The 16,979-nt window shown below is 38.3% G+C and overlaps 1 protein-coding gene across 1 annotated transcript in view; it reads left to right on the top strand.

Annotated features, from left to right (window-relative positions):
- The first annotated feature begins 1,662 nt into the window (after positions 1-1,662).
- The window catches only part of EGF (epidermal growth factor), a 58,248-nt gene continuing 42,931 nt past the window's right edge, over positions 1,663-16,979 (top strand). Inside the window, exons 1-4 of the mRNA XM_065836811.2 lie at positions 1,663-2,299; positions 11,330-11,461; positions 14,912-15,111; positions 16,096-16,277. Of these exons, the coding sequence (XP_065692883.2) occupies positions 2,173-2,299; positions 11,330-11,461; positions 14,912-15,111; positions 16,096-16,277 (641 nt within the window). The 5' untranslated portion in view covers positions 1,663-2,172. The remainder of the gene's footprint in view (positions 2,300-11,329; positions 11,462-14,911; positions 15,112-16,095; positions 16,278-16,979) is intronic.

Raw genomic sequence — 16,979 nt, 5'->3', positions numbered from 1 at the left:
CTGGAAGAGGTCAGGGCTGTGCTGGGGCGGCCACCCTTACCGTCTGGCAAACACTCTGCTGGTGGTTGCTCACAAAGCAGTGACACATTCCTTGTGAGCTGTTTAGGTTGTGTGCACCCAGCTTAGACACTGAAGAAAATTGTGTGAGGAGGAACCGATGGCTGCAGAATTAGTAAAAGAGGTTAATGTGGAGCTTACTACAGTTACTGGGCAGGATCTTGTAATCCTAGATGGGATGGCATTATATTGCTCTTTCACATTGGTTGCCCTTTTGTATTCCAGGGGACTATTTGGAGAAGCAAATGCTGTTTGGCATGAGTCTGGCCCTGCATAATTTACATTTCTATTATTGTATTTTATAGCATGCAGAATAGAGACTCGGTTCTGAACAGAGTGTGTGGAAACGTGGCTACCATTTGTCAGTCCGGATGTAATTCGTTGCATTAGCTTAGCAATAAAGACCGAGTGAGCAGAATATGGCTACACTCAGGCAGAAACATCAAGAAAAAGTTGCTTTTAAGGGAGAGAGGCCAAATTTATAATCAGGTTTCATGCTTCTTATTTTCTAACAGTACAAGTATGGACTCTTATCAATTCAGAGAAATACAGGGAGGTGAAATTCCCAGGGACAGAACTCGTACAGCTGTAGGTTACTGTCTGGTGCTGCTGCTGTTTCCAGCTGTTGTATTAGAATTTATTCTAGCACAACACTGTAGAAATTAAAAGGAAAACAAAAAGGAACAGAACCAAATACCTCACAGTAGTGAGGCTCAACAAAGGCTGGTGCAGCCTGGCAACCATTTGAACACCTACTTAAATCTGAGCACATTCAAAATTCAACAAATCACTTCTGCTTGTGCTCTGGAGCTTTGCTGATCTGGGCAAAAGGACTGGGAAAAAAGAAATTTTTGAAATTTTTTTTTGTTTTTAATACTGGAAGAGTTATCAACTTCATGTATGCAGAATTTATCTAGTTTATATACTTCAGCAACACAGGTGTAAAAGAGCACTGCATCACATCAGTAGCCTTTTCCAGCACTGCTATGTGCATATAAATGACTGCAACATGTGCGAGAGATGCAGAATCTGAACACGTTGCCTTGGTCTCTGACAGCAGGTGTTTTCCTGGAACTGCAGACGGACCAAATTCAGACATAAGAGAGATGGCCTCAGCTTTGAAATCAGAATTACAAACACACACCCTAGATCTGAATCTGACCTTAAGCCAATTTGTATTTCCAGTTGATTTATGTTGGAGAAACCAGAGCTTTTTTTTTCCCTCACCCACCCCCAGCTTTTGCACGAAATGTTTTGATTACAAAGTTTGTTTCTGGTGGTAAAACACAAGATGTTATTAAAATGAATGCAGCTAATCATGATTGAACAGTTATGGTATAAACCTGCCTACAATCTCTGAGAAATTAAACTTAGCTGGCATATCACAGGTACTTCTCAAGCAGGAGGGGCTGCTTTTCTAAATAGAGTGTATTTAATATGGGTGGCTGGGTATCTGCATTCTGGCTCAGTTCCCTATAGTAAGGAACTGACCACATTACTATTTGCAAACACAGGGTTCACTCAAGTGGTACTAAAAAGAGAAGAGGTGGGGCAAGTGGAGCTTTAAAAAGAAAAGAGGAGCCCGTCCAAGTTTGTACGTAAAAAGCAACTGTGTTTTGGAGAAGCTCGGTACCTGGAGATCTCACTCCCTGTACTCCACTGAGGGTTGTGCCGAACAGTTTTCCAAATTCCCTGCTTTTAAGATTTTAAGCAGAAGCTTTACTTGTTGCAGGGAAATTCACAGTGATCTTTGTGAGCTTGCTTTTAAGCTGTGTTAAATTTGTGGCAAGAGTGTCAGGCATTTCATACTTGGCTTCCAAAAAAGAAAAAAAAAAAAAAAAAAGAAAAGAAACGAAAGAGAGTGAGAGAGAAAACCCAACGTCTGTGGGGAAGAAATCTCCCAGGAATTTCTTCAAGGTTGTTGTCAGACACAGTAAGGGCTAAGGTGACAAGAAACGCAAGGCAAAGATAAAACTTGGTGTTGTGATAAGATGTCTGAGTGTAAAGCAGGAGATTGCAGAAACCTTTTGGGATTACGCGTGCTCATCTTGTCCTGGATATGACTGAATACAAGCTAGTTTTTCTCTAGTGACAGTTCAAATAACCCTCAAGATTATGTTTCTCTTCGTTGTTGCTTTTTTGCCAGTGATTTTTAAAATTGGTTTTGTCAGCCTCTCAACTCTGCAGCACCGGAACTGTCCTAATGGATACAGATTAAAGACTGAAAACTCTGCTTGTATAGGTAAGTTGCTGACTCTTCACAGATTTAAAAAAAAATCGCATTTGTATTCTCTTAATTGAGCTTTATAATTTTCCAAGAGTTTTTTACAGGTTACTTGTGTAATACTGGTAGAATTGATAAATCAAATCCTCAGTATCTTTTATTTCTCATAATGAACAGAAATCATTTTATTTAGTTTCTTTTCAGAAATAAATCACCTGTCTGTCAGTTTAACTGTCACCAAACAGAGATCTGAACTGTTCCCAAGTTAGCAAGTTTTCTTCTCACAGCTTTAGTGTCTCTGTCTTTTCAATACATGTGCATGTACTTATTTGTGCTGCTGTATATGTACAACTTGTGTATGGGTGTATTTTTGTACTTCTGTATGCATATAGAAAGACTATTTTAATTGTATGTATTAGTGTGTATATATATAAAACTTTAAAACTACTCTTTCTACGTTTATTGGTGTATGTAGATATGTGTGTTTATAATTTAATAATGCATATCACACAATACATGAATCATAGCTGTGTTTCATACTATAGTACCAAAGTTTGGGTGAAATGGATAATACTAATACTATGTATAATCACCTCCGCTAATTTTGAACAGGTCAAATGCAGGTTCGTATTCTTTACAAAGTGTAAGACAAAGAATGACAGAACCCTTCTCCCCATTCTGCCACCCTGAATTCCAGTTTTTTTTCTCTTAGAAAGCCAGGGCCAATGAAGTTGTGGGTTTTGCAGTAGGGAATTGAGGAAATGCTCTGTAAGGATTCAAGTAAATAGACCTAATACTTGGAGTTAATGCTTTTGCCTTAAGTTACTTGGGCTTCAGAGGCTCTGACTCAGTTCTTGACATGAGTCCAGTGATCTAATAACAGGTGCCTCCTCTGTGCATTCTGCCAAGAAATACCAGCTTGTAGGCACAAAATAGAAGTATGCATATTAAAATAGAAGTATGCTCTCATATTGAGAGAGGAGGAGATATCATTTGTACACAAAAAATGCCTAAACCTGACTGAAGGTTTAACTTTGAGCCAAACACACCTAGGGTGCTTCCGCACTGATGCTGGAATTCGAATGAGAAGCATACTTCTGAACTGAATCTCCATACTGCCACCTCTTACTTTGCTTGGCTTCACATTGTGAAGTGCACAAATTGGATTTCCTTTAGACCAGCTTAAACCAGAAGGTGTTCCCATAGGAGAGCATCTATCCTTTCCGCTGTTGGTGGCTGTTCAGTCTATGGGACCAGACTAGACCTAGCTCTCCGTAACCTCAACCTGCAATATATGCAGTGTGTTTGTCATCTTTTCAGCAACTGTTGTACTTTACACAGCCTCTTCTGTATATCCATGCTATTTACTAATATGTATGTAGCTTCCAGAAATTAATTATGATGTACATTAACTATGACTCTTCCATTACTGGGTTGCCCAATTAAGATATCCTGTATAACAGGGGAATCCTACTGACATGAAGGGGATCGCTTGACTATTTTTTAATGAGTCAAAATGTGCTCTAAATATTGAGACTTGAAAGGCTACAAAGATGCGTTTTTTGTTTCAGTTGACATATTTCACGTATTGATGTACATTACTGGACACAAAACCTATCATGCATTAGATCTTTTCTGTTGAAAATGAGATATATTCAGCTGCTGTATGAATGGGGGTCTCTAGGTAAAGCACCAAAACAGAATGGCCAGTAGCTCAGCAAACTCTGCAAGAAGTAATAATAGAAGCAGTGTGTAAGAGCTAACATTACTGTGACATACTCTGAGCAATTCTGTGTAACAGAATAAATGAAAAATGAGATGTACTAGGTTATCTTTTTCATTAGTGACCACTGGATTACAGGAGATTAAGCAAATGTGAAATTTTGACATGAAATCTAAGACTGAAGGATGCTTTTTTGAAACGGATTTCCCCTCTTCCTTCCTCTGTGTGCTGGATACACAAGTCGTGTTCTGACCCGAAGACTGGATGTATGATATTCTAGTTCATTAATTATGTGAGATAGAGAGTGTGGTGGAAGCAAGTGGTAGGAAGCTGGAGGCAGACTTTGAAGGTAATAGTGGGGATAAAAGTGGTGAGTGGGAGACATGACTCATAGCACTGAACTGTGAACAATGACAGCAAGCTGAACTGTGGCTTGGCGGCCATTCTCAGTGAGCTGTAATAAATATACCAATTGTAAAATGTTCTTTATTCGTCTGTGACCATCGTGGCATCCTGCCAGCCAGAAGGACTACCCTGAATTGAGAAGGTGTCTTGCTCCCTGTTAGTGAGCTGTTGAAAGTGATACTTGCTGGAAAGTGTGTGGGCTTTTCTGGATTTGTTTTCCATACTGCCACTACAGATGAAGGTCTAGGTCATGCTCTTCTTACATTGCTAAATAGCTAACTTCCTGATTAGTTCCTTTTATTTCTATGGATATTCAAAGATCAAAGACCTTCTCATCCTGTGGAAGGATAATGAAATCTAACCCTAAAATGTCTCACATAATTTTATAGTTATTTTAAGAGAGATTATTTGAATCCTGAGTTGGTATGCTAGAGAGGAGAGGCCTTTCAGCTGGGACACGTGTCCCACAACAGCATGGTTTATGAGGAAAGAAGTATGGGGGAACAGATCAGGAGGTCAGAACAAGACTAGTCCGGTGAGTTAACATATCCATTTATTGGCAAGTTATGGTAGAACTGGAAGCATTTCTGCAATTCTTGACATTGTTATCTTGATTTAATATTTTAAACTGATGTTAGGACTGGGGGCTCTGTTACCTTTAAGTAATTCATTGTAAGTAACGTTGGGGTCTTTCTTAGACCCCAGTGAAAACATGGAACATTCTACCCCTAAAGAAAAATGCTCTGGGATACATAGGAGTTATTCTTCCTACAAGGTAAAAACATGGGAGAACTTTGATTTCTAATACATTCAAACATTTTGGAATCAGATGACTGCCTTCCTGAAGTACCACTTTAACAACAGTATTTTTTATTCTCTCATGGTGTGTAGATGATCTCCCCACTTGAGACCAAAAGGATTCCTGCATCACACTGTCTATCTGAAGAAGCCCCTAGAACAACTCCTTGCATTATCAATTTTAGACTAGACACTAGTGCTTGTTAGTCTTGGGTTATCCTAGGTAAATATATTACGCTCTGTATACTGCAGGGCTGGAGGTGTACCTTGCCTCCAGAGATGATTTTGAATGCCCACTTTGTAAGTTTTAAAGCTAAGAAAGACAGTTATTTAAAAAAAAAAACCAAAAAGTTGTAAAAAAGATTTTGAAGAAGTCAAGACACAGCCCACATTATTGAAGTTACACCTAATTGTAGGTTCTTAAATTCTGCACATCTCTGCTAACTTCTGACATTAACTGATCAGACCTTGTCACTTCAGGGCTAACATGCTGCACATTCCTAAAGAGCTAAAGCCTGCAATTGAAGGTGACAACTGCAGCTTTCTAGGTCAGCTCTTTTGGTCAGATACTTCTCTCTGTGTCTCAAGCTTTCCTTCTTTCTTGCTGTTCACTCTTCTCCATGGAGCACTGGTAATGTGGAATATTAAGCTATTCCTCTTTGTATCACACCTTTAAGTTCACCTTAGTTAGCTAATTATTGGCTTCAGTTTGCTCCATATAACCTTCTGAAGACACATTGTTAAAACTTCTGGTGTTGTATTCTGAGAAATATGAAATGCCAGAACCTTACTAATTCACAGCTATCCTTTCTTTGCAAACATGGCATAAGGAATAATAAGACCCAATGAAACGGGGAACTGTGTTGTCTATCTTGTCATGACATAGGGATAAACCTGTTGAGACCTCTCTGTATCCCTCTGTATTTCAGAAGAGCTGCAGTTGAGACATACTTGTTTGCTTATTTTCAGTAGCTGTCTTCCAGCTAGCTTGCTTCACATTATACTGCTCTGGGGAAAGATGTTTGAAAACATTGTCATCAAACAGTAGTCAGGAATTCTTGAACATGGGTCTGAACTCTCAGACCAATTCAGGAGATGATTCTCTTTGAATTCTCTGGAAATTGGATCCAGGTGAATGTGGACAAGGATTATCTTTAGCTCTAAAAACTTGGATCAAAATAGGAAGGAGATGTTACAAGAAATGACAGAAATGGCATCACACATCAATGTAAAGGTTAATCCTGAAGTGGGCTAAGAGCCACTCTAAGACCAATGACTCATACAAGACTCATCATTGTTTTGCTCTGTAGAAAATAGCAGATATTACTTTTTTGTTCTGTTTTAAAGAAAACTGACTACTTTGTAGTGTTTATTTTGAAAACTGATTTTAAAGGGAGCTGGACAATAGTCTTTGCTGATGCCTTTCAAAGAGGGCCAGATGGTTGCCTCATGAACTTCATCTTCGGAAAGCAAGCCAGTAACAGTATGTTGAAAGTTGCATTATCCAGGAATTAGAGGTTCATTTTGTACTCACTAATTTACAAATAGCATTTATTTTAGAGAAAAAACCAAAATATATTCCAGTGCCCAAACCCTTGAGATCTGAGTGCAGAAAGGTCAAAAAACTGAAAACATTGTAGTCACTTGAGATCTTTTTTAGCCATTTCTCTCCAAGATGTCTGCAAGTGGTGTCTGAATTTTATTTTGATTCTGAATTTGATTCTACTTTGTACTTGATTAAATCACATGATTCCTCTTACTGCCATATCTGTGATATGATCACCTCTATGGCTCTGGACTGGAAGAGTCCAGGAGTTGACAACCATCTTATTATATTCACATTGAATTTCTTACCACAGCATTTGACCACTTGACAGGTTCTATTTTCTCAAAAATTGTGAGTAATCAGGTTGTACTTTAAACCTAGTTTAAAATTAGAGAGAGAAGATACTGAGCTGTGCCTAGTCTATTTTATTGTGACCTGCTGATAGATGAAGCGTCTTTTGCCATTTCTGGCTATCTTTTATTCTTTGATCTGTATGCTTTTAACAAAATAGATGCCCTGCTTTCTTTGTAACCGAGATGAAATTTCATGTTTCATCTTGTTGAAGAGATTATGGTGGTGGCTACATATAGTGGATTGAAATAATCCCCCGTCCAACTCCACAGGAACTAAATCTGAGTGAGGTTATTTGAGTGGCTGTATCTGCACACCTATATTTTATGCATATAAAGTATATGTATTTGGGCCCATAATGAAACACAAGTTCTGACTCACTGTGGTTTCTCTGTATCCCTGCCAGGCATACTAATGCTTTACCTTCCACAATCAGAGCATTTCTCAGGACTCAATAAAGTAGCATATTTGTATGCAAAGTCATTGAGAGCTGCCAACATCATGATGAAATGATGCATCGTTTTGCTGATTCTCATGGCATTTTTTGTATAAAGAAGCCTTTGAGAGCTGAGCAGAACCTCATTCTTCCTTTCAGGGCTTGCTGTCAGGGCACTGCAGACAGCTTTTGTGCTCACTAAGCCGATTTCTTTCACAGGGTAAAGTTCCCACTGGGGGAAGTGGTTGCCAGGAGACGTAAAACAGCTACAGCAAGATGCAACTCCACACTTTGCTTTGGTGCTAGAAGTGCAGGTGAAGGCACTGCTAGTTACATCTGATGGGCTGTTTTATGACTGACTTCACCTAAACTTTAAGAGACAGCCTTGTGTTTGTGGGGTGGTTTCCTTTTGTGTGCGGTTTTTGTTTGTTTGTTTGTTTGGTTTTCGTTTGGCTTTTTTTTTTTTTTGTTAGCAAAGAAGGAGCATGTTAAGCATAGGACCCTTTTCCATTGTTAGCACCATCACAGCTGAGTGTTCAGAGTGCTGTGCTATGATTTACAATAGCGCTGTTCCTGTTGGTGATTCCTCTTTGCTGCTGGAAGGGACATTCTCCAGTGGCCGAGCAGCCTATTGCTGCTGCACCTCTCATCTTTTATTGGGTGGTTATTCTTCCACTATAGCCTTTTTTCAACTGGGGTGATTGCTTGCTTTTCGGCATGTGTAGCATTCACTTTATTATGTGAACTTTGGTGGTGATGAAAATGAGCAGACTGATAACCTTGAAATCCTCTCTTCGTAGCCTGATCAATCAATGTATTTTTCTTGGAGAGTCAGTATTTTGCACTCATGTAGAGCTGGAAAATCCATTCTGCAAATAACAGGTCATTGTCCAGTTACCTTGGTACACAGCTCAGTAACCTGTGCTTGATTAAAACATGTCCTCCCAGTCTGATCTTGACTTGAGAATACCCACTGATGTTTTTCACACCTTCACAGTTTTTCTTGGTAGCTAGTTGCCTTAGTGAAGCATGCTTTTCCATTAAAATGTGAATTTAATGTCTAAATTTGATTTCCCTGGCTTCAGTTCCCAGCCATCACTCCTTGTTAAATGTTCCCTGCAAAAAACTATAGTGTCCTTTAGAAAATCTGGTACTTTTTCTTTGTGAAGGTATTTATTTACTCTGATCAATCCTTTTCACAAACTTCTTTCTCATGATCTGAGCAGACTGAGTTCTTTAAGTGTCTCACAGGAAGACATTTGCCCTTACCCTAAAATCAGGCTTTTTATCCTTGTTTTATACACTTTCTAATTTTTCAGGATTCCTTAACAATCTGTATCTGAGAACTACAAACAGCATTCCAACACTGCTATATATAGAATAAAATTATTTCCCTACTGTCATTAATTTTTCCTGTGTTTTTACATGTTGTTATTTAATTTTTCTTGCACAGTAACATGCTAAGATATCAGATTTCTGTCCAATATGAACACAGATCCTTTTCAGAGTAAGCAGTCCTCCTGATACAATCTGTAGGTCAGGCCTATCTTTCTTATTTTTATTTAATGTGCTCTTTATTGTGGTTGGATAATAGTTTTTCATCAGTGCTTCACATTGCTTAGTCAGATAACCTCTGTGTTTAGCAACCACCCATACGTTATTTCCTCAGAGAAATAACATCAGGTTTATATAACAAGCCACTGTTGTCATAAGAGTATGCTGATTAACATGAACTATATTACAGCCTTTTCCAACCGTCTTGCACCTCCTTTTGTATAGGTGACTAGATCAGATTAACTGTCTGCCCTAGTCAGTCAGTTACTCTGAAAACCAGAGCATCAGGGAGGGATACAAACAGTGCTCATGCCTGCAGGCTCCTTCACAACTCTGCTAAAGCTGTGACAACGAGCTGTGGTCACTAAAACCCTCTTGTATGGGTTATCTAAGAGCCTTTTAGTTCTAATGACATCCAGGCAATGTTAGCCAGGAGCAGCTAGTTTTAAACTGGAAACCTGGAGCTCATGGTTTCTGTAGCCCATTAACAAAATTCTAAGCCAGTCAAAACTTTCTAGAGGGGATTTGGAGGAGTTACTGTTTTAATACTGTAGAGAATGGCAGGTATTTCCCTAGTACATGTAGGCAAATACGCTCCTGAAAGCTGATTGTTTGAAGAAGATTGTGGGTTAGAATTAGAGTGCTTTATGGAATTAAGTTGCTGAAAATCTTTCTGCTTCACCTTCATCATCTGTTCAACATAAATCAGTTACATGTGCTCTGATTATATTTCATACTTTATCAAATTAGTTCATCTGCTGTGTGGAATATAACGTTGTGGGAAAACTCTGAAAACACTAAGGAAATGAATCTGTACAGATGCATTAGGTGACTAAAAAGCATTGATATTCTTTTTGAACAACTTTGACACCTGACACAGAAGAAATCCCTAAACACTTCTCCTTGCACGTAGTTTTTTAAAGCAGTTAAAGAAGACAAATTCCCAGATGCATGGGATATCACAGATTTGATTGTTTATGTCTTCCTAGGTTACGGACATAGTTTCTCTCAAAGTGCTACTGTGAGATGGTTAAACCACAGCTCCTCATAGTTATCATGAAGTGCCATTTCTGACCTTCTTTGAACTTGGGGAATCCTCACCTAACACTCACAGACCTCCTGAAGCATTGTGGTAATTGGCACTTCACTCAAATGATCATCTAAAATAAGTTATCCAAGGAGAAGCTCCTTCCATTGCCCTAAATTATTGACCAGAGATACAGAAAAAAAATATGTTGTTAGCTATAATTGGAATACCTGTATGTGCAAAGTCAGATGATAAGATCCAGAACAAAAGCCACTGATGTCAAATAGTGTGTGGATGGGAAAAAGGCTGCTCCTTAGAGCAACCTTCAGTGTGATTATCCAATAAATATGTCAGGATATGGTATTGCCAAATGTCAAGAGCCTTGGGAAGTTACTGTCAGATACATTTCTTCACAGTAGGAACTAAAGTCTATCTAAATTTTCTGGGACAGTCATTCATGGTACTGCCAAAGGGGTTAATTTATCTCCCCGCTTAGTGTAAAATACACTCCTCAGTGGTGACCTTTCTTTTGAAAGTTAAAGTCCTTAATTTAGGACTTAATTGTTACTGCCTCAAGCCCTGATAAAACACCATAGATACATCAAATATATTTTAATTCCTAAAAGCTCTAACCTAATCTAACAGTTAAAAGCCCAGTTTCTAATTAGTTTGCCTGTTGTCTTGGTTTGGGCTTCTTGCTGTCAGAATATAGTGGGCTTTTTAGTGTTTTGTATGTGTTTTTGTGATTTGACTCAAACTACAGTGAGCTCAATGTGGAACTCAGTGCTGTGGCAGTCTGTTTGCTGTTTTGCAAAGCTGGTTCATTTGTTGGCAAATTATTACTGTGGAAAGAGGGCTAAAGATAGAAGGAAGCAGCTGCAGGCAGCATTTGCATAGCAAATGATAATGCAAATCACAGAAATGGAGTACAAGACAAGTCTGTTCCCTGTGTTTGGGTAATCAGGGACCAGGTGATGTCCCTGGACAATCTTCTAAAATAAACCAAAAACCACTGTGCATATAACAATGGACAAAATAATTCTGAAACTAATGCATGAATCAATACAGCCATCCTCCTCTCCTTCTATAATGATGAGATACTACATTTTGTGACTAATTTATTATTAGATAACTATGTCAAGGGTATTCTCTCTCTTTGCTGCTTTTGCTAGCTGAATTTTCCTGATCTGTTCAACAATCTGTTTCAGATATTGATGAATGCCTTGAAGGTGGTTTGGGAACCTGTGGCCAAACCTGTATCAATGTTCCAGGGTCCTACGTCTGCTCCTGTTTGCCCGGCTACACTTTGGATATTGACAAACGATCTTGCTATGTGAACGGTAAGGTAATTTTCTCTTTTGATAACTAAAAAAGAGATTGAGAGATTTAGATCACACTGTTTTTCAAAGTGAACCAAGCCCAGTTGGTCCATACTGGACACCAACTGGATTGTTCTGGTTTGCTGATGGAAAAACTGCTGGTTCTACTGTCTGAATAAGTGGCAAGGCCAAAAACAGGAGCCACAGAATAGTGATGGTGAAGAATGGAAAGCGTGGTGTTCGGAACATCTGAAACAGAACAAATAAAACTAAACAATAACTTCCTTTTTAATAGACAAACTCTCTCTGTGTGCTTGGAACCGTAAGCTCTCATATCCTATCCTTACTACTTCCAAGTAAACATGGCAGTACACAAGATTTTGCTACCTTGGCCTCTTTCAGTGTGTTGGCATTGATGTCTTTCCAGTGTGTTTAGGTTCTAGGGAAAGTGTTGTGAAATTGTAAGCAGGATGCCCTTCTTTTTGGTTTGATCCATTGGTGGTTTCTTAATAAACATGAGTGCTATTGTAAGTTCTTTCTCTCCCTTGCTCTGTCTTGAGTGTATAAATTGATTTTTGAATCTGCAAGATGCATTTAAATTTTAAAAGCTTTTAGCCCTTCTAAGAGGAGCACATCCGCAGTTATGGCCTTTGAATAACCTTCATTTTTAACTTGGCAGATGCTACTCAAGGAAAAAATCTAGTGGGATTTTCTTGATTGGTTTAACCCTATATTGCACGTAGAGTATGAGGTGGGAGTGCTCTGAAGTTCACTTCTCACTTCTCTCACCTTGGTTTCCTGGATATCTGGTTTTATCTCCTGTCTGGGGTACCCTACATCTCTCATCTAATCCACGAGCTCAGGTTTTCTTTTTCTGACTAATATTTACCTGGGACTCTCACTAATGCAGAAATGAGATGTGACAGGGTATGTTTCTCACCCAAGATGTAGGTGATGTACTTAAGTCCCTGTGTATGTAACCTTTGGGACCATGAACATAACCAAAGTGTGCTGTGCAACCCCCAAATTGGCACCAACATGATTACTTCAGTCAGCTCCTAGAATCATTGACAGCAATTTGTGACTCACAAAGACCCAAGCTGGATTTTTTGTAGTTCTACCTAAACATCTCTAGCTCTTTAAATAGATTTTTTATTTTTTTAGAAATAATTTTTAAGCTCTTCACTTCTGAACTGAAGTGAAAACAAACTTGTTAACTCACAACGATATTAGTACACAGGTATCTTTCAAGGAACAGTCCTACCTTAACATTGGAGGACTTCAACTTTTTAAATGTTATTACTAGCATAGCAGCAGTAGAAAGTAAGTGATAATTCAGGAGCTACTGTGATGGATAAGGAGCCCTTATGCTGGGTATAAAACCTTCTGTAGGAGTTACACCAAATGAAATAACGACAGGAAGCTCTTTGATGCAGGTGTTGTTTACCTGTTCATTGAAAAAAACCCTGATAAATTTAAGTCCCAAATCTGACTGGTGCCTCTGCAATTTGTTTGTTCCCTGTTCCATTTACAACCCTCATTCACAGGTGCCTAATAGGAAATTCAGAGAGTGGAAAGGACCAAAACAAAGCATATAAATGGTCTTGGTTGACTAATCGCCAAAAATGCAGGCAGTACAGCTGTCAAATTCCTGAGATAGATCAACCTTGCTACACTTCACCATTCATTTACCATTTACGTAATGCAAGTCTTCATAGTTCAAATATTCTCACATGGGGTTGCTCAGTGCAAATAGCAGCAGAAAAATGGAGTCACTAAAATCCTAGATGCAGCTGTTATAGCTGGATAATAGCTTGAAAACTTCAGATACAAACCAGTCTGTTAGTCTAGAAACAGAATGCTGGTCATCTTCCTAGTCAAGAGAAGAAAATGACATCTTATGTGCTTGTCAGAACTTTCTGCCTAACTTGCTTTTCCTTGGAGAAATCAAAGTTAGTCTTATTCCTCTGTTGTGAAAGGGGTTGAATCAAATAACCTTGCAATCATAATGAAGGTGGAGCATCAGGATAAATTTGTAGGAGTGACATCTCTTGATTTTAAAGCCACAGGTTTCCTGCTAATAGTAAAGATATTTAGTTAAAAGGTGCAAAAATTGTCGATAAAACCAGATGAATTTTCAAAAGTATATGTGCAAGAAAACGGATGATAGTGCATCTTTGGTGACATCCATCCCTGATAAACAGAGAGTCACTCTCCATTACAGGAAGATCAGTTCAACAGGTGATTAGACAATCTTGAAAGCTGTCATTCTCTTGGAGATGTATCAGTAATTGGTTTTCAAAGTCACTTGGTTAGAGCATTACTCGTATGCCATGACCTGTTTCAGGCAAACATGTTATAAATCCCCACAACTACCACCATGATGGGCTTTCTTCTTTGAATGTTATTTTAGAGATAAATTAAAGACTAGGCTGTATACCCCCAAGTTATTTTTTTTTTAATTAGAAAAAAAAGTTCATTTTTAAAATGTAGGCTAAAACGTGACTGGTTACATAAAACTCCTTACCTCTGCTATACACTTGATAGACATCTATAATATTCAGATTGTCTAAATGAATACCATTGTGGTCTGGAAACACAGTTAAGGTTCCTTGGGCAATCTTAACCCTGTCCTATGGTGATCCCCTAAAAATAACAAAGAAGACTTGATAAGACTGTGTTAGTGTAATCTGCAGCCCCAACAATTATGTCCTACTAATTGTACTTCCATACTTATCACCTGGCTTGAAGGCTGCATTAACTTCACCTGGACCATCCTTGCTGCTCATCGCTTTAAACTTTAATTTGATTTCTAGAGTTTGGGCCATAATTGGAACACTTTTCATTTTAACATATTTTAAGTTACTGATATGATCTTACCCTTCACTAAATATGAATCCAGTTTTTGTCTGGAAGAAGATGTTGCTGTTGAGCTGTAGGAGTTTTAAGTACAGGTCTTTTGGTTTCCTTCAGCCTTCTTTATCACAAGAAACCTCCACAGGGTCTGGCTTCTTTCTTTGCCCTGTCTTGTGAACTTCAGTTTCCCTGTTTGGATCAAGTGAGATTCCAGATCACCTCTCTGTGATAAAATCTTGCTATTGTGCAATAGCTGAAAATGATACTCAACCTGGAGATGCATCCATGGCATAATTCTTTCTGCCTCTGTTGACATGCATGCAATGGTTCTCCTGACCGGGCTGTAGGATTTGGGATTAGTGGTAACAACCACTGCAATCTCAGTTTCATGATTCAGATTTTTGACCTCACTTTCAGCATTAAATGTGAAAGAACCATTACATTTATATCTTATTGGTTCTCTATGATATGCCTGAAAAGTTAGCGTTAAAATGTAAGAGAGATGGTTATAACCTGAACTTTCTTTTTGGCTAGTATAATACTGGTAAGAGCTTAATTCAGCAAAAATGCAATGCTTATTTATTAATTGGTCTCTTTTTGCTTTCTCCACACCAGACCCTGCACCGTTCCTACTTTTTAGCCATGGAAATGCCATCTTTAGAATTGACACTGAAGGGACCAATCATGAAAGACTGGTGGCTGATACCGGTCACTCAACACTTATGGACTTTCATTATACAGAAGAGAAAGTGTACTGGGTAGACTCTGAAAGGCGACTTCTTCAAAGAATTAACTTGAATGGCTCAAAACGAGAGGTAAAGTAATCAGTTCTCTGGAATTCTCCAAGTTAATGGTCATAAAATCATCCATGGAAACCATCTTTAGGTACAATTCTGCCATTCCTATTCTTCGATTAGCACTTCAGACTTCTTAAATAATCTTGCTGTCATAATAGTTATGGTCCTGAATCTAGGCTATTCTGCTGCCATTCACAGTACATTTAGTATTTTCTGTGGCTCAAGTGAAGGGGAGTTAAAAATGAAGGAGAGGAAAATCAGACAAACTAAGGCTTTGAAGACAATAATGTTTCTATCAGTTTTAAATTAATCCCTGGTGTTATGGAAATTTGTCTTCCAGATTACTGTAACTCAAACTGACACAAGTGGTATGAGAAGAATGTGCTTGAATTCCTACTCATTTTTTCTCAAACCTTTTATTGGTTTCTATGGTTGCATAAATGCTTCTCTTACCACTTCATCTTTTGTTCAGAAAAAGTAATGCAGTCCATTGAATCTGGTTGATTAAGAAGCGCAGACAGGTTGTTGTGTCTGAACTTTAATGCTGTGAGAGCCTTCTTTTGTTTGAGAGAATGCCGGTGTTCCTGTACTCAGGTGGAGTCTTCACTGATGTACTTTACACCGATTTTTAAGGATGAGGGGCAGTAAAAGTGCTTTAGGAAGTCTTCCATTTGTAACAGTACAGGTCTGGGTGCTTCATAGTGTACCAAATGCTAGAAATTGTAGCTACAAGATTTGTCCAGTGTATTTTTCATGGAGAGCAGTTTCCTCCTTTCGCAGGGAGTCACTCATTTCAGAAGGAGTATGTATAAATACCAAGACCAAACAAAAGTGATTAAAGAATGAGTAATATCTACAGGTCTGAGAGAAAATGAACCAGCTAAAGAAATGAAATGGGATGCTTCAGTCTGGCACTCTATTCCTGATATTGAAAGTCAAGTTTAGGGTAATCATTAGGATGCTTCTTGATGGCAACTTTTTTGTTTGTTTCTTTGTTTACAGAGACTAAGTTACATAGACAAAGGCATTTCAGGATTTGCTATTGACTGGATAAATCAAGACATTCTCTGGGCCAATAGACAGAAAGCAACAATAGAAGCGACAGACATGAATGGGAAGAAACGCCGAGTTATTCTAAGAGATGTTGGTCATCCCATGAGGATTACCATTGATGCTGAGCAAAGGTAATTTTAACTAGGTTAGTAATTTCACTGAAACAGACTCAAAATATGCACTGTCATTGTGGTTTACAGGCTGCTGGGCTAGCCTGTTCACACTGTATTATCTGTAGTGCAACACCTCCTTGAACTCTAACAAAAGAGGATAAAAGATTAATAAGCATATAAGAGATAAATAGAGAAGTGCATGAAACAATGCTCATTTCTCTTTGTTTTGTAGAGCAAAATCATATTTTTGTTGCCAATTTTGGTTTGCAGTAAAGTTGCTCAGCAGTGTGTGAAATTATTTTAGTATTAAAGTTTATGTGTCTTTTCTTGGTACCTTTATAAATAAACCAATCTTCTGAAGCAAGTAGCATTATGAATACTCTTCGGAGTTTAGTCATTTGGATAGAATTTAAAGGCATGAACATCAGCCTGTTTTTGTTTGTTTGTTTGTCTTTTCCTGATCTGCTTTTGAATGTAATATTTACCGATCTTGGAAATATTCACAAGTTCTCATAGCCAATGTCAAATATCATCAAAACATGTTACAAATGGCATTATAGGAATATACTTACTGAACTTATGTGAGAGTTGGAAGAGATTCAAGTGCATATATTCACCTAGGTGTGATTCACTATGCATAAAAGTTGTATTCATGTGCTTACAGGGAGGCCAGTAAGCTAGTAATAAATGGTAAAGAAAGCAGAACTGAAGAAGTCTAAC

The sequence above is a fragment of the Patagioenas fasciata genome, chromosome 4 (assembly GCF_037038585.1).
Source record: "Patagioenas fasciata isolate bPatFas1 chromosome 4, bPatFas1.hap1, whole genome shotgun sequence".
NCBI lineage: Eukaryota > Metazoa > Chordata > Aves > Columbiformes > Columbidae > Patagioenas > Patagioenas fasciata.
The sequence above is the reverse complement of the archived record's forward strand: the minus strand, read 5'-3'. Positions and strand labels throughout refer to the sequence as shown.